At 37.9% G+C, this 27,175-nt stretch overlaps 1 protein-coding gene across 1 annotated transcript in view; it reads right to left on the bottom strand.

Annotated features, from left to right (window-relative positions):
• tnrc6c1 (trinucleotide repeat containing adaptor 6C1) overlaps nucleotides 1-24,447 on the bottom strand; it is a 64,414-nt gene extending 39,967 nt beyond the window's left edge. Inside the window, 3 exon segments of the mRNA XM_048194967.1 lie at nucleotides 9,288-9,309; nucleotides 9,799-9,901; nucleotides 23,754-24,447. Of these exon segments, the coding sequence (XP_048050924.1) occupies nucleotides 9,288-9,309; nucleotides 9,799-9,861 (85 nt within the window). The 5' untranslated portion in view covers nucleotides 9,862-9,901; nucleotides 23,754-24,447.
• Between the last annotated feature and the right edge of the window lie 2,728 nt (nucleotides 24,448-27,175).

Raw genomic sequence — 27,175 nt, forward strand, 5'->3', positions numbered from 1 at the left:
CGTTCTTCGTGATCCCATGTTTCAAACTTTAGTTAGTGTGTAATGTTGTTGTTAGAGTATAAATAAAATCTGTAAAATTTTAAAGCTCAAAGTTCAATGCCAAGCGAGATATTTTATTTAACAGAAGTCGCCTACATCGAACGGCCAGTTTGGACTACATCCCTCTACTTCCTTCTTTAATGACGTCACTAAAACAGTTTTTTGACTAACCTCCGCCCACAGGAATACACAAGAGTTGCGTTTGTAGAGTGTGTTTGTCGCCATGTCGTCGAAACGCTGTTATTTTCATCCCGCAGTCCAATCACCGGGTCTGACTCCGGCTCAAATTGATAGGGTAAAATTAAAGATATGTTTACAATAACACTGAGCGCATGCATCTCCACGTTATGGTAAGAGGCGTGACTTTTCCGGGCACGGTGCGCTCAGAGCTGTCGAATCACAACACAGGAACCGCTGGCACAATCAGAACTCGTTACGTATTTCTGAAGGAGGGACTTCATAGAACAAGGAAGTCATCAGCCCGTTTTTATGACAGTGGAAACAGCGGTATACAGATAAGTAAATTATGTGAAAAATACTGTGTTTTTTTTACACGCGAAACATGAACACATGTTATATTGCACACTATAAACACAATCAAAGCTTCAAAAAACCACGAAAAACAGGACCTTTAAAGGGGCCGCAGCCTAAATCGGCGCATTTCTAATGATGCCCCAAAATAGGCAGTTAAAAAAATGAATAAAAAAAAAAAAATCTATGGGGTATTTTGAGCTGAAACTTCACAGACACATTCAGGGGACACCTTAGACTTATATTACATCTTTTAAAAAGACGTTCTACGGCACCTTTAAATACTGCCGTTTAAAAATATACCCTACAGCTCAAATAAGTGGGAAAAGATTTAACAAATACCTTTATTCTGCAAGCATGCATTAAACTGATCAAAAGTGACAGTTAACATTTATAATGTTACAAAAAATATTTCAAATAAATGCCATTCCTTTGAACATTCTATTCACCAAATCAGCATATTAGGATGATTTTTGAAGGATCATGTGACACTGGAATAATGAATGCTCCGTGTTGCAACACAGGAATTAATTACATTTTAAATATTTATTCAAATAGAAATATTGCATTAATATTTCACAATATTACCGTTTTTACTGTATTTTTTGATCAATTAAATAAAAATTAAAAAAAAAAAAACTTACCAACCCCAAACTTTTGAATGGTAGTGCATCTTTATTTTATTTGTATATTCTTTTGCAGTTTCTTTTATTGTATTAGCTGTATTTAAGTTCCTCATTGCTTTTGTGGCAGAATTTCTGCTCTTTTGATTTCCTCTAATAGTTAAAAAAATTAAATAGTATTTCCCTCTTAAACAGCTTAAATGTAGTTAGCTAAAAACAAAAAGCCGTTAAAAGCTTGTAGTGCAGCTAGCTACTTCATAAAGACGTAGACTATAGTTTAAACACTTTAAATTATGGTTAGCTTAGTCTCAAAGTAACTTTCCCAACATTGCGTCATAGCAATGAGGCCACAAATTTCACTGGGGAATCTGCTATCTCTGGACTGAGGCCACTTCTTAAACTAAAGCAATTTGCACAAGCCTCTAATCTGGGATGAAGCACCGCTAACTACTAAACACAGAGGAACCACACAGTAACCTGCCGTGTCTGACACCCTAGGCTGGAATTAGTCCAGGCCGGGTCTTATGAGCAGGAGCTTTATGATCAAAGGAACATGCGTGAAGACGAGCAGGTACAGCCTGCGGAGCAGATTCCAGAGATTGGCTCACCTGACTTGCGCTACCAGTACCCATCTGCCAGCGTTCTTTCGCTCCACGTTCTACCAAACTGTTTGACATTCAGGCAGGACCGTTATGAAGACAGACAGCTCTATTACAAGCCATTATGTGCTTCTCCCACCATCCCTTTATTCTACTATTACTACTATGGTGGTTCTTTTACTCAGAAAGTGATGGACCACACTTCAAAACACACACTCAAGCACAGCACATTTATAAAGGAGTCATTTTTAAAGGGAGATTGAGCTAGTGTGAATACACACACACACACACACACACACACACACACACACGGCAGGCAAAAAGACAAGATGGCGGTAGGCTGCACTGCCTGAGGGAGGCTATAAATACTGACCCAGTCAGAGAACGCTTCTGTCTCTCCACACACACACCACCACCTTCAGCGGTTCAAACACACACTTGCTTCGACCACCAAAGCCTTTTCAACCATGCGAGAAATTCAACAGCAGCAGCCTGTCTCAAACAGTGTCCTAACCAGGCACAACACGATAAAACAACAGCAACATGCGAAAAAATTTTTTCTTCTGTGTTGACCAGTGTGCGACAAGCCACACAGCATTTTGTCGAATGCTTGCTTTCCATTTCGGTGTTGTTGCACTGGGTAGCCCCACCCATAGTGAAATCTCATTGGTCTAAAATCAAGTAAAGTACTTTTTGCACAGTGCTGGATTCATTTACTCATCCACCAGCCACAACTTCGATCCTGACAAGACGTGAACATGAAGAAAATTATTTTGATGAAAAATCAAACAAAACGTACATTTGTCAGATTGGCCATTTGTTTAGTGGCTCTTTGTTACCCTCCTTGTAGTAAGTGTTAAGTCTGCAACCTTTGGTACTGTCCTTTTAAGGTAGCCATTTATAACCAGGCTGGTTTAGAGCATGTCCATCAAATGCAGATGTGTTTTTAGCCATTAAGATGTTTTCGTTATTCAACCCTCTATGGCACAAATTGCCATTGGCTAGTACATTTTTTTTTTAGTCACTTTTGATACAAAAAGAGCATTTGTAAAAATTCAGGAAATTGCGCTATCCATTTTCACACACAAATACATGCAACAAAGCTTACAAGAAAGCCTCAAAGGCAAGAAAGCAGGCCGGCATCAGCATATCGAAGTGGATTTGCATCACCATTTGTGGGATGTTTTAAAAATAGTTACCAATGAAAAATTGCACCAATTGAACCACAGTGTGTTTGGTTCTCTATGCAAATCAAAGGGGATTCTTTTGAGCAGAGCAAGTGTTAAAAACATATCCTGTAGTTTTTGGTATGGTAGTTAGGGGCAGTTCTTGAGGGGTCTGTTACCTACATCAGGCTGAATAGCTCACGCAGGTTGTTTGTCAGTTATCACCTGCTCTACTTTAAGGACCTGCTCATTACAGCGCCTTCCAATGCCATATTTGCCAAGTTAGGCCATTGTTAATTACTACTAATGACTCAGTCTGGCTGTTCGTCCTTGAGTTCTTCTGTTTGTAAGGGAGGATTTTGATCCCCTGAGACCTTGGCATCCGCTGTATGAGCACTGAGAGTACAAGCTGCTGCTCCATGAGTCCTTACCCAGACAGCCTATCTGAGAGGGCAGCCGCAACCCACTGTGTGCATGCAGGGCAGCGAGCAGAAGGATGACTCATGGCCTAATGAAGCATAGTTTTTTGGATGTTTTTTCTTACTCTGAACTTGCTTTTTAGAAATGTACTTTGTTGTTACTAAAACGTCTCTTGGCAGTAACACAGGCACCAAATCAAGAGTCCCTTTTCCCCCCGACAGGGTGCTGGTACTATAGCTAGTATCCCATCTGAAACTAATAAAATAATACTGTATGAACCATTTACATTAAATATGGTCTGAAAAAAAAATCTACAGAGGTTTAGAAATTTCAAATTTGAGTCTGGAAAAGTATGGAAATTTGGAAATGGAAAATGTATCTAATATTCTCCTTTAAATTCTGTCAAATTTGTTTATTTGAACCTCACCTTCATGTAGTTTGTGGTTTGCTTTGACCTCATTGCCTGGCTTCCAATAGAAAGAGTTTGTGAATATGTTTGTTGTCTTGTGCATTCAGATCATGAAAAATGTGCCGAGCGTGTTGAAGTCCTGTAAAACGTGTGCCGTGCCAACTTTTGTCACCGTCAAAGTCTCTTCTTTGTAATAGCAGACACAATATGAATTTCATAAAGAAACTCTTCCAACTCAGTATCTCTCTGAGGAGCAGCAGGCTCTCAAAAGAATCCCTGTTGATTTGCATAGAGATCCAAACACACTGTGGTTCAATTGGTGCACTTTTTCATTGGTAACTTTTATTTTATAACATCCCACAAATGGTGATGCAATCCCACATCGATATGCTGATGCGGCCTGCTTTCTTTTCTCTGAGTCTTTCTTGTAAGCATTGTTACACGTATTGAGTGTGAGAATGTATAGCACAATTTACTGAATTTTTACAAAAATATCTTTTTGTATCAAAAGTGACTTAAATTTTACTAGCCAATGGCAAATCTTTTGCCAAGATGTGCATAGAGGGTTGAATAACAATAACTATTTTAACATCCACACCAACAGACGATAATTGTGTGCTGCGGTTACATCATCTGTCCCTTTAAATGCTCACGCTCTTTAGAATCAGGTGGATTCTGATTGGCTGTTAATGTTTTTATAATTCATCTGCTTAAAAAAAGAATCATTCTGAAAGTGATTCTAACAATATTGTTCCTCTGTGTCATTATCGTTATTAAAACTTCAAAGTTGCAGTTACTGTGAAAAGGGCGTTAAGTTGAGCAGGGCTGTCTGAACTACAGTTTCTGATAGATGCTTTCCTCATGTTTAGGAGCAAGACAATCTGAAATCAATGACACTACAATAAAATACAGCAGCAGTCTCAGTAAAATACTGAAAAGAATAATTGACAAAATGATATTTATTTGGCAACTCTCAATAACTACAGCATTTATTTTTAACAGTATATGAGCTCCTTGAGAATAGGACCCTTGACCTAGGTGTTTCTCTAGTTGAGGTACAATTCGTAGAAAATATGATTCTAATGGTCCAACCAAAAGTAAATATTTTTTATGGATATTACTCTACGGAAAAAGTATAATATACACTGTTGTATCTTTCAAGATTTGATGACCCGAACAGTGCAAAATACAGCAACTAGTCCTTCCTTTAGAAACTGAACGGGACCCACTCAAATCACACTGGTGTGCTGCACAGGTCCTGAAAAGTGAAGCCAAAGAATTTTGATCGCCCCCCTGGTGGCTGGCTGCAGTATAGGTCATAGACCCCACCCTCTCTATGTAATCGAATAGGACACGACTCACACGAGCCAAACGAAGAAAAAAATAATAATCCAATTACACATCAAATAACTTTTTTCCAAAGATGGTTTCTGTCATTTTAGGTAGTTGCTATAAAAACAGGGTGTAACGTCATGATTGACAGCTGTGCTTGCGATTGAGTCTGCTAAGTGGGAGTATGGGCGGGACCTTGACAGTGGATTCACCTAAGGATCACTACTGAGCAGACTCAGGCTCTAAATAACATAACTGGCAACAACCGTTTTTGTGATATTCAGGCGTAATTTTTCTACAGTGGAAGGAAGTGGAGACCATCTTTTATATATATATATATATATAAAATATAGCCAACTACCTCACAATACGATACACATGTAATGATTCAATACATTGCAATGCATCTCAATATCATTATTGAATTTAAACCAAAACTGACCTGTGAAGCAGACTCAGAGTTTATGCATAATTAAACAAAAAAATTTGATACCAGGATCAAAATAATTCATGCAATATCATGGGGAAAAGTATATGATTGTATTGGCACAGTCTAACTGGAACTACTGATTGCAATTACTGCTAACAATTTTATATGCAATATGCATACACAGTTAAATGGGTCATAGACGTTCTTTCTGGGGTTGACACTATGTTAAGGGCAACTGGGAGCAAAGAATACAGTAAGTGATCAAGACAGAAAGTACCTGTGGCTGAAGTGGAAAAAAGTGCCTGTATCGAAACAAGAGCAAAAACAACTGAGGAATCTGGTTTAGCACATTAACAATCAGCAGCAAATCTGATTAGTCAGTGAGGTTTGTGTCTATGTGTGAACATATGGAAATGAAGTTTAAGAGAATGAGTTAGAAAGTGAAAGGGAAAAAAAGAGATTTGGAGGAAAAAAGGAGAGGTGAAAGGGGGGATGGTTGTTTTTTCAGTTGCCTCAAAATCTTCTGAGGCCTTTGAGCTTCTCTGCGGCCAAAACCAAAAGACTTGAGCTGACAGGAAACTTAAGCAGGTTCTCACTCTTTCTTTCACACAGTTCTACTGCTCTCTTCCTCCATTGACACAGACAGACACCCACAGCGTTTTCCAACTTTTTTTTCTGTTCTTCTTTTTTCTCTCTCTCTCTCTCCCTTCATTCCACAAAAACACTGTCGGTTTGGCAAAAGCGCTTCCATGTGAATCTCTCCAGGTTGTGTGTGTGTGTGTGTGTGTGTGTGTGTATGCCCCTCCTGGGCCTCTCTTGAAAAGAGAAAGATGGCCTTGCGGCCGTCACTGCTCACCTAGTACCAGAGCACTGCGCTGCTTCCTCCAGAAGTCTCTTTAGAGATTCATGCCTTAGAGCTCACCTTCACCTTCCTCTAATGATACAAATGATCTTTAGGTTACATCATGCTAAATTTAAAATGTCCTTTCAGCAATCACAGGATATCGCATATTCAATATACTTGTTACTAGGGCACGGAAAGCTCAAATAATTTTAAGCGAATTTTTGGTTATAAGTCAGGTCAACTCATTTTTTTCTTTTTATTTAACTAATATTTATAGTGGAAGGGCTTTAAAGGGGACATAACTTTTCAGAGAGCATTTTAGCACGCTAAAAGACTAACAGAAGTTGTGTTGAGCCATCAAATTTCAGATTCCAAGACAATAATTGTCAGTCTTCAAATCGCTTGCTCTTACGTTTATGCGTAGGTCTCTGTTTTTATGATGACTGACGATTTTGTGCACTAAAGGTTACATCATTTAATCATTTTGGTTGATGAATACCTGTAAATTACTCCACTGAAGAACTGCATCTAGCATCTAAACATTGTTAAAAACACATCTGGCATTTGATGGACACCCTAAACCATTCTAGTTATAAATGGCTACCTTAAAGGGACAGTATGTTGGTAACCAAACAGTTTAAGACCATTTACTTCCACTGTATGGACAGAAAAAACACCAAGACATTTTTTTTTTTTTTTTTTAAATAATTCTTTTATGTTCCACAGAAGAAAGTTTGGCATACAGTTTTGGAACAACTCCATAAGTAACTAAATGATGACCGAATTTTCATTTTTGTGTGAACTATCCCTTTAAGACCAACTAGTTGTTCAAACAACACACTAAACTGTGTATTTTTGCAACATCCTTATCATTAACATACAACTTCAACAAAACCTGAATTACAAGGAACATCAAACAGATGTATCTATGATTGCATCACATTTGTTGGACTATAAAAGATCCGTCACACAGACAGTATCTTGGGTAAAGCATTTAAGGCTTAAGCACAAAAAGGTCAACACTGATCCAAGAGGGTTAAGCTACACCATCACCTTCAACAAACCCTTTTCCAAAAAACAAGCACTATGGTCCACCTTACTTTACACCGAAGCAATCTAACACACATGTCGAGCCACCCAGAAACAGGTCAGCCAAATTCAAGAAGATCTAAGAGGCGGAAGGAACAGACATATCCTTATCAGCAGCAGATAATGTGTGTCCTTAGGTACCATGGCTCAAGAGGGGATAAAGAAAGATGTGAAACAAAGCAAAACCAGATTAGATCTAATTAGCAAAGCTCCACGAATGCCCCTAGTGCATTCCGATTAAAGAAACAAGAGATCCTCAACATTGACTCACGCAGTGATACAGAGATTCAGGGGATGAAAGTGTGAAAGAAAGAGCTTTGCGACTCAATTCTCCAGAATATTTTGCAATGGAAGTTCCTTGTGTGCACTAAACCAGCACTCCCTCCTGCGTTAAGTCTGATGTTTGAGAGTTACAGCATTAGCAGATGCTCTAATGAGATTTATGACTGTCTGTCCCTCACATGACATAAGCCCCTCTCCCATCTGCCCCATGACAACCCTCAAAAAGCCTTTTCTGTCGTCTAAAATTTACTGCCTCATACCTCACCCCTCTCAATGAAGGCGGCGTGACCTATGGGGCGAGGAGACCAGAACCAAACACGTCAGCACATACCTTCCTCTCCTGCTCCCACTGTCTCCCTTTCAGTGCTGTCACTCTCACTTCTCCTGTCATTCTAAGATCTGCTGCTTAACACTGATTTAAACAGGACCTACTAGCAACCAGACTAACACAGAACAGATTCTTTTAAATTGTGTTTCTTCAACTACAAGCACTTTTTTGTCTAGTTTTTTTTTTTTTTATTGTTAGGCTTTTCTCTATATCTCCATTTAAGTTGCTACTTTGCAAACACCATTTATGTACTATACAGATTCTAATCGTTTCACACTTGTCCCAGTCACAGATGCTTAATTTAAAAATATGAAAATTCATAATTTTATTACATTTTTACAACTATGATAATCTACAAATAACGCAAAATAAATAAACATTTTAATATTTACTGTGTGAAAATTATGCCAATCTTTACACAAACTACAAAAGTCCTTCAGTTGTCATGTACATAAAAAAAAAAAAAAAAAACTAAAATCAATAATAAAAAGTTTTAAAATGAAAATGTAAAAAATGTAATTTAATTATGTGTATTTAGGACCAATCAAATGTTAGCTATGAAATTAGTCTTAGCAAGACAAAAAAAGTCAGTCTTTCTAAATTGAGATTTTCATTTAAAATATTTTAAATGCCATTTCCACCAAAAGTGACCATAGTTGAAGAAATGCTTCTTAAAATTGTTTCATGCCACCGGTTTACAATCTTGCCAGATTTACATGATAAAAAAAAAAACTGCAAACAATGTATGTAAAATGTTTGTGAATAATTCCTTAGACATTACATTAAGAGATATAATCCTGATCATATTTTTGAGCCACTCAATAACATTCAAATTTCAATCGTTTAAAAAAAGCAAACATCTGAATCTCTCGGAAGTTACCAGTCATGGTTGATTTGTCTTTACCAACTGTTGCGCCGTCTTGTGCCAGTCATTCAATTTACCCACATGAATCTGATCAAATGTACTGAGTCCCACATGAAACCTCTGTTATAGTGGATGGTATTGTGTTTGTGTTGATTCTGACAATAGCACTTAAAACTTTCTGCATCATATGCAACTTAAGTTGCCACTCTAGAGGTGTTTGATGATATATATGTGGTATGAACATATCTGTATGGAGAAGATACTTAAAAAAAAGTAACACTTTTTAACTTCTTGGTTTAGTGCAGCACTGCAAAGGGAATCATAACTGACCTTTGGTTTTCTGTTCAGCAGCCTGTAAAGGAAGAACAAAGGTAGACTGAGAGATGAACACTTTCACAGGTCTAGTGTACAAAAGCTTTATAACAAAGAATGTGTCACAAAAAAAAAAAAAAACAGTAAAAATGACAAGTGGACCATAAATCTTGGAACACATAAGATGTTCAGTATTTTGCCTAAATAGAGATCAAGCTGGATGTTCTAAATCAATCCAAAGAGCTGTGTAACATCAGTGAATGTTACGTTAGTATACACAAGACGGGAACTCCATGATGATGTCTAAGAAGTGAGCACCATAATATCTATCTGTGTTTGAACAGAGTTTCACAGGCAGACATTAAACAGGTTGTCAAGTCTTCAGTTTGGTACCCGTGTTTCACGTTGGTAAAGATGTCTCAGAAGCTTATGACGGACTCGGTAAGGTCCGTTAAGCAGCTTTTATAAGGAGGACGCAAGCAAAAGATTCTACGTGAAAGCTTGTAGGTCATAGGAAAGAAGCCCTCACCTTTTTCTGAGCAGCTTCCTTCTTTTTCTTTTCCTCTTGCTTTTTCTTTTTCTTTTCTTCCATCAAATGGTTCTCCTCTTGTGTGACGTGTTTTGTCCCAAGGCTGTGAAAAAGATCAGTTGTGAGTTACTTTGGTCCCAATCTTTAAAACAAATAATATGTTGTATTTAAAACTCTAATAGATCATTTTAAGACAAAAAATATGTTTAAATATGATTTTTTTTTTCTAATTGGAATATGACCTAAAATCTAAAAGAACCTAAGTATGCATATTTTTTTTACTTTATACAGCAGCTGATAAAAAAAAAAAGAGAACAAAAAAAAAAACTAAAACTAAAAAAGACAGAACAAACTTTATATTCTATGTTTGTTGATGAAAAGAAGGGAACCCACTAGGGGTGTAACGATATATCGCAGTACGATATTTCGCGATGCAAAAATGTTACGATATGTATCATAGAGTGATGTCGATACTTTTACGATATGACGGCAGTCTAATCTTATTGGTTGAGCTACCGACGTGACCTAATCTGCAACATGGAGGTGGCAGTGAGAGAAGCCGGGTTGTCGCTGCATATTAAGGGTGTGTCTCAATCAGCTCTCTAGTTCAGTAAGTGTTTAAACTTTTAAAGGTTTAAACGTTTCTCGCGTCCAGTCTCTTGCTTGGTCGCGTGAGAAAAGTCGTGGCTTTCTTTCACCACAGTGCCACAGCAACAGCTGTGCTCACAGAAAAGCAAAAGATGCTTGCGATGCTTTGCTTTAAGAAGTTGGGGGCCTTCACATATTGCATCTTTCCCGCGTGCAAGTCAGTTATTTCAAATGAAGCCACGCGGCAGTCGCGCTCATAATGGAAGCAACGCGGTCGCGACGGGCATGCGGTGCGTTTTCCAGGCGAATCGAGATGAAAAATGATCAACTGTTCATAATGCCGCAGGTCATGTGACATGAACCAACCGATCAGCTTCGGCCTTTCCGTAACAAAACATCAAAACCTCAGCCGAACAGCTGATCATAGCTGGACAGGGTGGTTTTTATATCTTATCTCGATAAATATATATAGTAGTAAAGGTAATGCAAGGGCTAGAAATCAATTTATCCTTTGCTGAAACTTCCTGATCCTCTTGGCAAGCGCAGTTCATGGTTGCATAGCAACAACAGACGCCACGGGAGCGCAAGCGCTTTAGAAAGGAGAAGCGGTGCTGCCGCGCCTTCCATGCGTTTTAGACGTGATATGAGAACGGTCCCTTAGGATTCTTAATTCTAAGTTCATGTTAAATTTAACTTTTTTCAGTGACAGACAGCCCTATTCAGCTGTTAATTTGAATACAGAAGGTTTTTATTAAACCTGAAATGTGATCTTGTATGTACAACAAGGAAAAGTATTGAAATTTGTTAATGTTTTTAAAATAAATGAAACTGAAATTCAAATAATATTTTGTTCAAAATATCGTGATACGTATCGTATCGTGAACTCTGTATCGAGATACGTACCGTATCGTGACCTGAGCGTATCGTTACACCCCTAGAACCCACAAATGTAATCAACTTAGTGTGGCTTTTCACAGTAGGCTAAAACAAAGTCTGGTTTACCATCGATAATAAGACTGAGCCACAAAAGCTACAACACTTCAACAAAAGACATGCTCTCCTTTAGTACTGAGAAAAACACCAACAGCCCAAAACAGAAAAAGTTCTCTCACCAGCACATTCATTAGATAATACAGACCAACCTGACTGAAGACAAAAACAAGAGCAGAAATCAACTGATTCAAACTGGACTTGAAAAAAAAAAAAATGAAAGCATCAAGTTCTAGTTTTAAAAAAAAAACAAAAAACATCTGTGAACCAAGTTCACTGTCCTACAGTGTTTTTTCTATTTTACCACAGTAAAGAATGTGAATATGATAGGCCTAAAAGCAAACCAAAGGAAGAAACGTTTATAATCCCCTGAGTGAGTGAAGATTTGAAAAAGAAAGAGATTTCATGTTCAGTGAATAACTAATGGAATATTGTTAAATCCTCTGATAATCGGGTGACCAGATCACGATTCGCAAAACCGAATACAAAGCTGAAAAAAATAAAATTTATGGACTCATTGATGTAGAAGCACCTAACCCTGGTTGCAAGCCTAAACTTGAAATACAGTAAACTTGTCCCTCAAATCTGATTGGTTGATTGGAATGTTGTTCCAGGATCAACAAAAATGTTGAAATCACATTCACACACACACACACACACACACACACACACACACACACACACACACACACACAGAGCCGCACAGAGCCGCGCAGACGCACGTGAACACCAGCAGGCTATTCTCTTCCACGTCTATTTGTGCCTGAACGAACACATACATGCAGAAAAATAGGTCAAATGCATGTAAAAGATCAACTATCCTCATAAACACCACTGATTATGGCTTAGGTGAAAAAAAACAACATCTGTGAACCAAGTTCAGTGGTATAAGAGCTGGTCTGAATCTTTGTGCTTATGTTAACAATAGTCAGAAAGGAATGTCAACAAGAAATTCACAGGAAAAAAGGATGTACTTGGGATTCAGAGGAACATTTCTTTTAGGAATAAAAACATTGACTTTGAACTTTGTTCATTTTATACCACCTGTTTTCAGTAGACTCTGCCTGAGTGAATGAATCCGAGATAAACAAATGTGACATGAACCAGATGCACAAAACCAAGACTGATGGAAGCATATGAATGCTCTTCTCTAATAATCACTAAATAATTACTTTAAACTAGAGATGCACGATATATTGGTGCCACACCGGTGGTCGCCAGATACTGACTGATACATACAGTTCAAACTAATTTTTGGAAATATTTTTGAAAGAAGTCTCATGTTCACCGAGGCTGGATTTATTTGCTCAAAATACAGAGCAATATTGTGAAATATTATTACAATTTAAAATTACAGATTTCTATTTTAATATGTGACCTGATCCAGCAAAATGAGTCACAGTGACCCAAATTTCAAAATTGAGATTTTGGTATCAATGGAAAGATGAGACAATAAGCTTTAAAATGATATCCTAGTCAAAGTCATACCTTGAATAGTTTTAAAGATATACCCATTTGAATTATGGTCGTCTGCCCTCTTTTTCAAATTGAAAACCTGAGAAAAACGCTTTTAAAGTTTTTTGCCCGTTTTTTTTTTTTTTGGTGATATCTTTCAAAATCCATTGCATTAAAAGGGATAAACTATTTATTTTACAGCTTAATATGACCAAAGACATTTTTATATATATAAATGCTAAACCAGGCTGAAGCTCAAATTATTTGAAAGTATTTATTTGAATTAACACTTTAAGACCTGAAGGCTTTTTTAGTTATTTTTTTTTTTGTTTTTTTTTTTTTTTTCCTGAGCGACACACACAAAAGTAAAGACTCATAACTCCAAAACTCTAGCAAGGAGAGTCAAAAGGTAGGTATCATTTGATAGAAAACATTTTAAATTTTAAGAAAATATAAATTACATTACATTTGGAAATTGTCTTGCTGAGAAACAGCTGATAAAAGACACAAATATATATACTTTTTTTAAAATAATTTTTCTTTTTTTTATTTGACATGGAATAACTCAGGAACACAATAAGATCGCTAAAAAATTCTTTTTTTGGTGATGCTCTCCTATATGTGTGCTGCATCTGGTTCAAATTTCTTGGTGATAGCATAAAGAATAGTTTGAAAAACTGTTGTTCATTTTTTCCGCAGCCAGGTGGCGCCAACGGGCGGTAAACTCCGGTTTAGAGGTGCTTCTCAGCACTCCTTAGGAGTTAAAAAGATGAGATTCTAAGCTTTAAAATGATATCTATTATGTGTTATTCCACGTTGGAAAACAAACATGGATGGGTCCGGGAACATTGGATACACACTGCATCCCGGAGAGATGAGAGACATGTTTTTAGCCAAGTATGTTAAATAATTTCGTGAGTAATATCTTGTGATCAACGCAATATATTATATTGATTTTGGATTCGTTTTAATCTTGAGAGTCTGCTTTAAATATTGATGTGCCATTTTTATGATCTGTGCATTTTTCATGAAGTTATGAGCATGTGAAATATACATACTTGTATTCAGTTAGCTGCTGTGCTATTTTTGTTGTAAACGCATATTACTCAGACTCATCAGAGGGTGAAAACAACACAACAGAAGCATGTTGGAGGCTTGATATGAAAGTTTAAAGTCTTTGGTTTTGTATGCAAAAAGAATTTTTGTGCTACCTATATGGATTCAATTTTTATTGGCTTTTAAAGAGAGACACGCAAATGGGAGTTTTATTTTATAAGGCGCGCTAGTCTGACAGGAGGATGGCTGGACCGATCGCGTGCCTGTCAGTCGAAACGGGGCTTCCCATTGTTAAAAATCAGCATTTAGGTCAGTATGTTTACATTTCTAAGCTTTTTGATTGGTTCTATACAACGTGTAACACCATATTTGTAGAGCAGAGATAATGACGTTTCAGGGGATACTGGGAAATGCTCATAAGTGACGAGAGGAGTTGAGAAGTTCATTTCCAGCGAATTTAGTAAAACCATGTCAAATTTAATAGCCATTTAAATACCTTTACTCAATTATCTGGACTACGAAACTTTGGGAGATTATTTTTGAAAGTCTGTTCTTTGAAATTAGCTTAAAAAAAAAAAAAATAATTTTTTTTTCATTGTTTTTCCACATTATCGGCCCATATCTTAAAATAGAACGTTGCGACTTCCGACTCATTTCGCCAGATCGGGTCACATATATTTTAAAATGTAATTTATTCCTGTGATTAGGGTTGGGTATCATTTGAATTTTAAAAATTCAGATTCTTATCGATTCCTAATTTCAATTCCAGGTTTAAAAAAAAAAAAAAAAAAAAAAACTTAGATATCATTCACATTTATTCTAAGTCTTATTGCAAAACATTTCGTTGTAGCTGAATACCATGAACAAAAATCAACAGGCTAAAGAGCACTTACACAAAGAACTTTTGCCTTCAAGCATAATTAAAGACGAGTAAACACTCAGTATTCAGTAATTAAAAAAAGAAAAAATAAACAAATTAGAAACTGAACAAAGATACGACTGAAATAAACTAAGATTTTCAGGTATTCAGGTACTGATACTAATCAAATGTAAAATAACATTGCACTTTATAGATAAAATACACATTACAAATATAGTTACAAAAACAGCAACAGAATTTTCTGTCTTTTGTTGTTTGATTAACGTTATTATAGAGACGCCAACAGGAATATTATTGATGTCACTTTAAGAACTGCACTGATCCAATATACTGTTATGCGTTTTCATTTGTCAACTGTTTACATTCACTTAAGGGTGCGTTCACACTTGTCATGTTTGGTTTGATTAAAACGAACCCTGGTGCGATTGCTTGGTTAGTGTGGTTCATTTGAACATATGTGAACGCTGCCATCCGAACAAGCAGACCGAGACCGCTGAAAAGATGGATCTCGGTCCACTTCCAAACTAACTCTGGTGCGGTTCGAATGATATATGAACGCAACACGGACCAAAGACATGTAACCGAACCAAAAACAGGAAGACGAGACCCTAAAAAGGACAGAATCCTCACGCATGTCGGTTTTTCTTGTCATAGTCGTGAGTTTGCCCATCACAGGCATCGGACGCGTGTCTCCACGCAGCAGATCGTTTGTGTGTGTGACGGATGGATTCCCGCCGCTGTTTTGACTCCTTTACACATTTTATAAGCTCTTCACGAGTTTCCAGCTGGCCAAAATACTATCACATGCAGGCTACGCACCGCTACACACACACAACAAGCGCATTTATCTCAGCACACAGCATTGTTTTGGATGTTCGGTAAGTTCCGTCTCAAAATAGGCAATACGTCATAAAATCCGACCAATCACGTTATGAATGTATTCCTATGCCTTAAGGTTCGGTATCTTTTGGTTCGGTGATAAAATTGCCAATCTGAACGCTAATCGGACCAGGACTAAATGTTTTTTTTTCTTCTTTGGTCCGGACCAAATGAACCAAATGAACCGAACTACAAGTGTGAACGCACCCTAAGAGATAACCGACTGTGTTCCGACTGCATTTTGACATATTTGTGCGTGTATTAGTCTGTTCAAGTGCAAAAAGGCGTGGAAGAAAACTCGCACTTTTCACTACGAGAGGTGGCTTTCTGTGAGCGTTTTGGATGTGTGTTTAAAATCCCATTAAAATCACTTTTTTTGTGTGCGCAGCACAGAAAACAGCATGGGTCTTCTTGAGCTTGAATGGTTTAAAGTCATTAAAATGCACACAAAGGAATCGATAAGAGGAATCAAAATTTTAATTTTATAAAGTAGGCTTGCTGTGGTGGTTGGTGTTACCGGCATTGCATGGTGTTCAGTCGTACATGATTACATTACTTGCCCACCGTGGCACCGCCCCCACTGCCATTTTGCTATTTTATCTAAATAAAAACCATTTAGATCAGTTGGGCAAAGAAAACTACAATTATAAACTGCAAGTGTCTTACACAGAAGTCAGATTTCGCTTGTGATAAGAGTAGGTAAGGGTGACTGACAAGACGACTGCGGAGGATTCAAGCATTCATTTTGTTCAAAGAAAGGGAAAGATGTAAAAATCTAATGTTAAAGATCAAAGTGCAACAGATCCTGAGCGTCACTGACAAATATTTTCTTGTCGCTGTGTGAATGCAATAAATAAATAAACAGATTATTTAGTTCCTTTATAATAAATCCTGATAATTTAATAACACAAATCTAAAAAACATAATTTTTCAAACCGCACATTATAATTGTGTGTAGTGTTGTCACGGTAACAAAAGTAGCCGGTAACAATACCATTAAAATTTTACGGTTCTTGGTACCACAGGAAAATCTATTGTAACTATTTTACTACTTTATTTAACTAGCCTATTTTAAAAACAATAAATATGATGGTAATCATACATATAAATATTTGGAGCATGTGTGTGTATGTTTGTGTGAGTATATATACACCTCAAAGAAACACATTTTGAAATATAAAAAAATAAATAAACAAATGCTCAAACATCCATTTTGTAACAGATGTGCATATTTATTTGATCTATTCTGACAGTGAAGCGACACACTACAGCCTGTAAAACTATGAAATAAATATCAGCAAATAATGGTAACCTAAACAATAAGAAAGTTAAATTAAAGATTAAAAAAAGATAATCAGGTGACCAGATCGCGATTCGCAAAAAAGAATACAAAGTCGACAAAGCTTTATGGACTCGCGTACCTCTCTCACTTGGCATGAACCAAAATGTTTCCATGTTTCAACATGTTTTAGGTCCTGCCAGTTTAAACATTCAAGCGATTTTGAAATCATTTGAGTGCACGGAGACGTGAAACCGAACACACAGAGAGCCGCGCAGACGCACGTAAACACACAAAAGCACATTCATTCTCTTCCACGTCTATTTGTGCCTGAACAAACACATACACGCAGAAAAATAGTTAAAATGCATGTAAAAGATAGACTATCCTCATAAACACCACTGATTATGGCTTAGGTTAACGAAACAACCGAGAAAGAAAACCGGATGTGTAACAGTATTTTGGATCCGCGCCGCGCATTCGGTCTTAAAGTGACAGAAGCCCCTGCTGCTTTCTGTCATGAATGTTAATCAAACAAAAGACAAAGAAAAATCACTTTTGTAGCTTTAACACAGATTATTTAATTTATACAGTGAAGACTATGCAGTGTTATTTTACATTTGATTATTTAATTTCTGTACAAATCTTGTAATTTCTTCATTACTTTCTGTGTATTCACTCACCTACAAAATCATCCCAATGATTCTAGAATGATTTATTCTTTCGAAATAGAGCCATTCAAATCATCTGGTGAATTTTTTTCGTATCGCAATATATAATCGCAGAAAAACAAAATATCGCAAAGTCAGTTTTTTCCAATATCGTGCAGCCCTAGCTGGTATCGTCACATTTTAAAAATTTCAGTACCGACTTGGTACTGAAGTGCCGGTACTTTTGACAACACTAATTGTGTGATGCATAAATTCACTTGTAGCATTTGACCATTGGTTTAAGAGATTCATTTTTAATTATTTATTTAAATATAATAGTATAGAATTTGATACCGGCTATTTATTGGTTATCTGCTAAAACATGAAAACAATTATCAGTGTAAATGACTTAAATGTCTAATGACCTTTGCATCAGCATTACCTGTGTATGAGGTCATGGGAAAAATTAACAAGATAAACACATCCCACAACATAACTGCCTCCATTGTTGGTCTCTTCTGTATTTATAAGTGATGCGATCCAAGTCACAGTCAGTATGAAGCACTGTAGGAAATAGCGGTAGGTGGAGGAAGGAGGGGAAATGAGCAAGTTGAAGAGACGGTGGAGATGCGGCGAAAGGGGGGGGGGGGGGGACTAGACGCTCTCTGGGCACAGAGCCAAAAAATGCAGCGCTGCAAGACAAACAAGAGAGTCGAAAGCTCTCGGGAACCTGCTGGCTAGCAACAGCAGCCTACAGAAGAAGAAATCTGTAGCCTCTCCATCAGACACAATCAGGCATTAGAAACCCATAACTTCCAAGCCATTTGAGAAGACCAGACCTGACATTCCAGTAAACCCCTGGATAACACGAAAATCTCCTTTAGTCACCCAGCCACACTCAACAAATAACAGACAAAAGACAGGGTGAAAGAACCTTTGGAGTCCGATTTTATTTCCGCAGGCAACTATATAGCGGTGAAAGTGCAGTGTGAAATCCTGTTTTATGAATTCCAGACCATGTGTAGACACCTTTTTTAATTCAGCAGAAGGAAACTTCCTACCAGCCTGAATGCCAATGAAAAAACAGCAAAAGGTGATTTTTCATACGTTCAGTTGCAGGCGGGCAAACAGCCGCTAAAAATAGCTTTTTGGTGGATTGACTCGCAGTCATAGCAGTCCAGTGACTTTCATCTTCCTCCAAAGTCACTAATGAAAGCACTTTCACACAAGCTCTGCTGACAATTTATTGCCCTAATAGATCACACAAATGCCTTCCATAAAGACCCCTGTCATTATACTCAAATCACGTAGGTCTTTCAGCGATTGCACATTTGTCTCAATAAAATGCAAAACATCCAACAGTTCAGCACACTAATGGACTTAGCATAAGGGGAAACTCATGTAACGGGGGACTAAATTAAGAGTGATCAGTTCTGAGGTTATTAGTGATGCATCAAGGGGGAAAAAAAAAGTTGTCAAATGAATTTTAGTGACATTAGTACAAACCCTGTACTTAGCCATGGCCTTTCATTCTTCATTCTCTCAGTCTTCAGAGAGCTTTACACTGGACCTATGAAACCTTAAAGGGATAGTTCATCCAAAAATTTAAATTGTCATTATTACTTCACCCTCATGTCATTCCAAACATGTAACACAAAAAAAGATATTGTGAAGATTGTCTCAAGTGTTTTTGTCTATTCAATGAAAGTCAGTGGGGTCTAATGTTGTTTTGAATTTGTTCACAATATAAATGGGTGAAATATCTCTTTAAGGCTTAAAGAGACCAGACATGCCCACAAACTGTCCAATCTAATGCATCTAATGCATGATGCACACAATACTTTAAAAATTACTAGCTCTAAATTATAAGCTCTAATCAGACTGAAATCCTGAAAAAAAAAAAAAACCTATTACGGTTTGAACAAAAATATCAATCGCAGCAATTTTCAACACTGATAATAACAAGAAATAGGGCTGGGCGATATATCGCATGCGACTGTCACGCGCATTTCGTCAGTAAAGCCGGTTCCCTGATTACCGCTAAATCGCCATCACCTGCTTTCAAATGGAGCGGCATTTAATACACAGAGCCGTAGATCACTGACAAGCTGTGCAATATCGCGTTCATTATCGAAGGCGATTCATCTGCGATAATGAACGCGATATTGTGTAGCTTATCAGTGATCTACGGCTCTGTCTATTAAATGCCGCTCCTTTTTAAAGCAGGTGATGGCGCTTTAGCGGTAATCAGGGAACCGGCTTTACTGACGAAATGCGCGTGACAATCGCATGCGATATATCGCCCAGCCCTAATAAGAAATGTTTCTTGAGCCGCAAATCGGCATATTAGAATGATTTCTGAAGTATCATGTGACACTGAAGACAGTAGTAATTCAGCTTTAACATCACAGGAATTAATTACATTTTAAAAAAACATTAACATATCAAATAAATACTGCCTTGGTGAGCCTAAGAGACTTCTTTCAAAAACATAAAAAAATATAAAAGCACAAGATATTTAGAGTTTTAAGGCACTTAATAGCAAGCAAATTAGATATCTAGCTTTTTTTTCTGCCTGTGAAATAATCAATATTAACTACTTTTGAGGAAACAAAAACATAGATAGTGAAGTCTAAATGCATTTCAACAGTTCATGGAGACTGTCATCATGGCTTACTCTGAATAAGATTTATCTGTGCCAGTCTATTATTGTGGTATTCATCCATTTCAGATTTACCCACTCCTAAACACCACAAACTGTGGCTCGCTTTACATGTCGGGCAGAGAGCCTCTTCCTGTCTAAGTGGGCAGAATAAGCCACAAATATTCTAAATAAAACATAAATTCCAGATGAACTATCAAATAAATGTTACTTTCAGCACATCACAATTGCTCTAGAATAGTGTATGAATTACAGACTCCATTATGGACATTATAGTTATAGACTCCCAGCTATATGTGTTATTAAAATTTATGATATTAAGACATCCTGATAGGTTTGATGAACAAGAAGGACTGTACTCCTGTAACTGAGGACTGCCATTTTGCAGACAAGGCGAGCAGGTGAAATGTTGCATTCTACGAATAAAACATGTCTTTCAAAAGGTTAATGAATTAAGATAACTGCTACAAGCGTGTCTCAGAAAGGCAAACTTGCCCTTGAAAGACTCATCGGAGCAGCCCTTTGGCTGGCGGTTTTTAACCAATAAAAAAAAAGAATGTAAAGCTTATGCCAAAAACACATCCTGAAGGTTCAAAAACTCAACTTCCTTTCATCAGATCTGCATGAATGGAGAAAACAGCATAGAATAAAGCATGCAAAACATTAAAGTATCTCTAGTACATTAATATCATCTATTATGATGAACAAGTCAGTGGGACACAGATCCAGTCACAATCTTGAGAGATCAGCATACATCTCACTTTGGGAATGACAGCTGTTGGTTAGTGTCTTCTGTCCAAACAAATAAAATGATTATGCTATTGATGAGCCAGGTTGATTGATTCAAGGCACTGATGTCAAAGCTTGAGAAGACACCAAGATCTGCACTGTGCAAAACATAGCCAAAGGGTGCTTCTCATTTCTTTTTTGTGCATCCTCGTTTCCTTTCCTCACGTCTCAGCTCCACCCCGTAGGATGTGAGGGGAGGATGCAAGGCAAGAAAACAAGGAAGGAGGAATCGAAGGAAATGTTATTTGTATATTGGAACGTTCTTGTTCACCCGAGCGTCACTTCAAAGCGTCATCAGCTGCGCTCGAGGGATCTGCCCTCATGTTGTTGAAGTTTGGTTATTTAAAAAATTAATAATAAATATTAATAACGCAAGATGCTCCGATGAAATATGTGAGATGTAAGGTTTATTTAAACTGCAAAAGTAAAGAATACATTTAAATTATTGTGACAGATGTGAAGGGGGAGGAGAATGTATACGTGCGTCAGGTTTCTCGACGAGAAAGACTTCCGCAAAGGATACACCTGTGTATCCTCGCGCATGACTCCTCAGGAAGCTTCCTCACTCCTCACGGTGCAATTAGAGAATTGAGATGTCCTTCAAGATGTTTGATCGGTTTCCGGGTCAAAGGATGGAGGACGGAGGAGCGAGGTGGGATATTGAGAAGCACCCAAAGACAGTAAAAACCAAAAACGCATATCTAGAAAAACATTAAAAAATGTTTCGAAGTGGCTCAGGAAGGAATGTGGGAATTAATAGGACATATTTGCTGAGCTATAAGCGTTACGAGTCTCACACCAGTGACTGTGAGGAGCTCAGATGGGAGCCTCTATTTTAGACCAGAATACAGATGCTAAACTGATACATGTGCCAAAAGTGCAAAGTGCCACATCACCAAGTGTAGAAAATAGCAACATAGCTGCAGATGTAAAATGTGTAAACCAGAGAATTAAACACATGCACACACACAAAACTGACAAACAATAGTTGTTCGCAGGCAAAGAGATAAACACCTGCATGTAACGCTACATTCACAGTAATTTGTTTGGAAAGTAAAATCATTGCCATTTTATTTCAGCAAAACTCTCTACAGTTGTAACTGGATGGAGAAGTTGTTAAACATTTTAGCATTAGTTATACTTTCCTTCTATTTTTGTAACATATCATGATTTTTGGCCAGTTAACCCTATCATTGATCTAACAATGGAAATGACAAGCAATCCGTGGTTTTATCAGTGGTTACTATGGTCTTGTTCAAAATACCACAGTTTCTATACAGAAACTAAGTTTCATAAGGAAATCACACACCAGACTCGGCAACAATGATTCCACTTCAATAACCAACAGCTACAAATCACCAAACATGAAGCCACATGGTGCAAATCCCAAGCCACAGTAATGCTGGTAAGGCTTTATAAGAACAAGCTGAGAGGGGCAATGTGACCTAAGCTTTATGGTAATCTGAGCATTAAGTGGCCTCTTTTTGTCTGACCCTTTTCACTCCTGGAGAACACACAGCCCTTTTCAAAAGGTCTGGCTCTGACAGGGGGACCCTGACCCTGTGAGGGGAGCTGAAACTCTCCCTGCCAAATTAGCAACTGCACCACCACAGGAACAGTCATGGGGACGTTTGACATTGGTGCTGTCCTCAGACGGTAAGCACGTTAGCGTTATCCCGCACAACCAAAAGCAGTATTCAATGCGCTTACGAAATTTTACCATGGTAACCACAGTGTCAGTCTAAACATCAGTTATCGCTGCTACAACAAAACGATGGTAATTTGGTAGTACTATCGTTAAAAAGAAGGAAAATAAACAGTGACAGCAAGATTCTGGCAGCTTACGATGTTTGAATGTCATTTCTTATGAATTTACTGATTTCAAAGTAGTAACAATAACTGACATTTTGACGGAAACTAGCATATCACCAATTTTAGTAAACAAATAGTTACTCTCAACTAAAGAAAACATGATTTTGCCAATAAAACAGGAACCTAAACAAGCTTAAACAGTATTAAAACCGAAATTGTTTCGTTTCAATCTGAATCTTTCAGTCATGAGCAGACAGGGCTTCAACCAGAAATAATAGCAGCGATATTTCTAATCCAAACTCCATGAAAATATAAACACCACAGCGGTTCTTTCTCTATCGTTCATCGCCCAGGGTTATTGGACAGACTGTAACATGATTCTCCATAACAATATAATCTTTAAAAAAACTAGTGAGTTGCCTTCCTAGACAGCATTTTATCATCAAAACGACGTGACGGGACTCCCATGGACACATGTAACGTATTTACACAACAACACACCATTCGAGCGCCAAACTCTGGCTTTAAGTAAACGCAAATCACAAAATTGGTCACATTTCCAGACGTATATGAATCTTAAATACGACTGGCATCCGATAAGAAAGGAGGCTTATCTCGCATCTGTTTAGAAAATGGGCCAATGTTGATGTTCGGGGGAGTAAACATTTGCACACGCAAGCCATTTCTAACCACCAAAACAGAAAAGAGCGCACATGTTATTAAATAAGCTTATCGGCGAGCCTTGGGGTTTAGTGATTTCACTAATTCTGCGTCCCTTTCAATGTCAATGTCAGTCAGAAACCAAACAGCTCAGAAGAAATCCCAAAAATGACGCATTATTATCACTGTATACCAAAAATTATCACACCCCGCCCACCTAAATATTATACCCGTTTTAAAAATGTCTCATCTTACCTTTATTTTGCACAAGGAGCAACTGCTGCGGTCTGCTGTTCAAATGTGATGCATGAGCTGCATGGTGAAGGAGGATGTTGTCGATACCCGTACTGACACAGATCAGATATTATTCAGTCGCAGTCGGGACACTCGCTCTTGCAGTGAGCTGCAATGGCGAGGCTGACTTTCCAGTTGAGGAATTCACCTCTCAATATGCAGTGGAATTTATCCAGATGCGGAGAAAAAACCTCAAAAGATGCCAGTGCAAAAAAGTCAAAAAATAACATTAAACGACAATTTTCCACGTAAGCAAGAAAGCTTAAGGTTGATAAGCGTCAACATTACGACGATTTCAGGAGCAGCTACACACGCGCGCACCCACACAGACGCGCGCACACTGGCAGTTTGAGCTTTTGTATGCTTTTGGGTGTATATAAAGTGCGTAAAGGGAAATATTTCAGCATGCCTTCAGTTCGCTAGTACATATGTAAACGAGTCCACACGAGTAAATGTCCCGATGCTCAGAAGGTAGGGAAATTCCAATGCATCCATTTAAAATGATACTGCACTGACGTGAAGCGTTCACTGGGTTTTCGTTTGTGGCGCTCCAGCAGCCATTTTGTTGAAACTGACAACAGCGGCTCAAGTCTCAATAGAGTAAAACAGGAAGTGCCCCCATTCCCCAGCGGCACGCCACGTGACTTCAACTAACAAACAATCCAACCCCTCTGTTAAAATATCGCTCCACCTTTACTGTTGCTATGACAACGAGGGTCGAGGAACCACCTCCCTCCCCCAACAACACAGACTGACGTACCGCCAGCCATCTCTCGAGTCTCTCTCGTTTGTTTAATCATTAATCGGGCTTTCTCAGCAATACTATATATATATATATATATATATATATATATATATATATATATATATATATATATATATATATATATATATATATATATATATATATATATATATATAAAACCATGGTTGTTCCAGAGAGCTCTTGCATCCATTTTAGTAATGAGGTTTTTACGTACCGCATCAAATATGTTTTTTTGACATCGTTCCACTGGCAGAGGGCGCAGTTTCAACAAACCACTAACGTTAGACGCTTGAAAATCATCTCTTAATGATGACTACTTATTAACTGAAAACTACAAACAAATTAAAGGCAAACATTCTGTGTATTCCCGATTTATTTATCCCTCACTGACAGAGAATGTGGTACTTAAAGCTTTGTTCAGTCATTCCTGTTTTTTGGGGCTGCTAAAATGACCAAGACACATCTTGACACAAGTTATCCTATGGCTCACAAGCTAAAGGGTTAGTTCACCCAAAAATGAAAATTATACCCTGATTTACTATCCTCAAGTGTATGACTATCTTCCTTCAGATGAACACAATCGGAGATATATTTAAAAATACCCTTAAAGGGTTAGTTCACCCAAAAATGAAAATTCTGTCATTTATTACTCACCCTCATGCCGTTCCACACCTGTAAGACCTCAGTTAATCTTCGGAACTCAAATTAAGATATTTTTGATGAAATCCGATGGCTCAGTGAGGCCTGCATAGCCAGCAATGACATTTCCTCTCTCAAGATCCATTAAGGTACTAAAAACATATTTAAATCAGTTCATGTGAGTACAGTGGTTCAATATTAATATTATAAAGTGATGAGAATATTTTTGGTGCGCCAAAAAAACAAAATAACGACTTACATAGTGATGGGCGATTTCAAAACACTGCTTCAGGAAGCTTCGGATCAGTGTATCGAATCAGCGGTTCAGAGCGCCAAAGTCACGTGATTTCAGCAGTTGGCAGTTTGACACGCGATCTGAATCATGATTTGAATCTGTGTTTTTCAGGCTGGATCAAGCTAATGCGCATGTGCAGTCCCAAGTGTGCGTCTCTTGTGCCTCAATTCGGAGGCACGCGTCTGACTGTTTCTATAGGAACCGGAGCTTCTAACGGCCGCTGCAGTGATGCGATGACTTTACCAATCTGCAATTGGCTCTTATTTAGAAGGCGGGATTTATTCCGCCTTATTGTTGCACTTTCTCCCATTCAAAACAATACGAGTGATGCGTCTTGTGTTATTCTATAGTCTTTGGTAAATCGTGGGATAATTTTCATTTTTGTGTGAACTATCCCTTTAAGTGGACAGCAAAAAGCGTCTGGTTATTTGCATTGAAAGCACATTTTTCTCTAACAAACATAAAACTAAAACAATTACTGTTTTAAAATGTGGTGTGCTCCATAGTGATTTGCAGAGTTTGATCATTGTAAATATTGTATTTTGTGTATTTGTAATTTTGTGTATGAGAATTTTTGTATTTATTCACACCACTTTAGTAATTATAAATTAAATATGTGAGAACATGGACTGTTTTAACACATTTGGTCTGCAACCCAGTTGTTTTTACATCTCTGAAATGTTATTTGTCTGCTGAGCTTGTTTTTAATTGAGATGCCTCAAAGAAAGTTTCCTCATAGAAGCTATGTGATTCCACAATTTGGGACACTGAAATATAGGCTTAAAAGAATTTGGGCATGTAAGTATGGTCTCCACCCATGGGGACATTTTCACATTGCAACACTGATCCCCCTCTGTCCCATTCCAGCTTACAGCTTTATCACAGCATGGACTGTGGAAGGCAAATATGATCAGAGAGCTGACCAAACGTTTCGCTGAGCAATGAGCCAAAACCCGATCTCACTAAGGACTCATCTCTCTCGCTCTCATTAGCATTCATCCACCCAATGACAGCCAGAGCGCTTCTGTTGGCCAGATGAATCTGAGAGGATGGCTGGGTCGCTTTAGGTAGTTAAAAGACAAGGGCTCGCCGATAAAGACGTGCTGACAGACCTTCAAGGGGCCAATTAAATAACAATCCGCCCTAATGTCATCTGCATATGGATTACGGCTGAGATATGTAATGCGGTGGCAGAGGAGAAACGTGATTACTGAGTGCGTTTAATGATGAAGTATGTATAGAGGCATAAAAGATCAGCTTGGCAGGGAGGGCTAATCACAGCTCATGGCAATTAATCTTGCTTGTCGTGATAATTCAGGTTCATTATTCACCATGTCACCTCTTCAGCACAGGAGCAACATCTCAGAGCTGCAAAGGAGGCAACTCAGACTTCACCCAGGCACTGAGAAGAAGCATCAAGTCTTGTCTTGCGGGAGCATCTTAAGACAATAATATAATTACATTTAGTGTGCGCATGCATCGGGAATGTGTGTTGATTTACAGACCAATGATGTGTGCAGGTTGCCACAATTATGGCTGAGTTTTATTAATTTCCCTTGAGATCATGTACTGGACAAGGTAAGGAGATGGAGCAGGACCAGGCTTCCCATGCTGCATCAAAAATTACAATGTCCAAGTGAAATGTTGAAATGAGAGCATTCTCTGATATAGCTATAATCAGAT

This window comes from Megalobrama amblycephala, linkage group LG1, assembly GCF_018812025.1.
Source record: "Megalobrama amblycephala isolate DHTTF-2021 linkage group LG1, ASM1881202v1, whole genome shotgun sequence".
Classification (NCBI taxonomy): Eukaryota; Metazoa; Chordata; class Actinopteri; order Cypriniformes; family Xenocyprididae; genus Megalobrama; species Megalobrama amblycephala.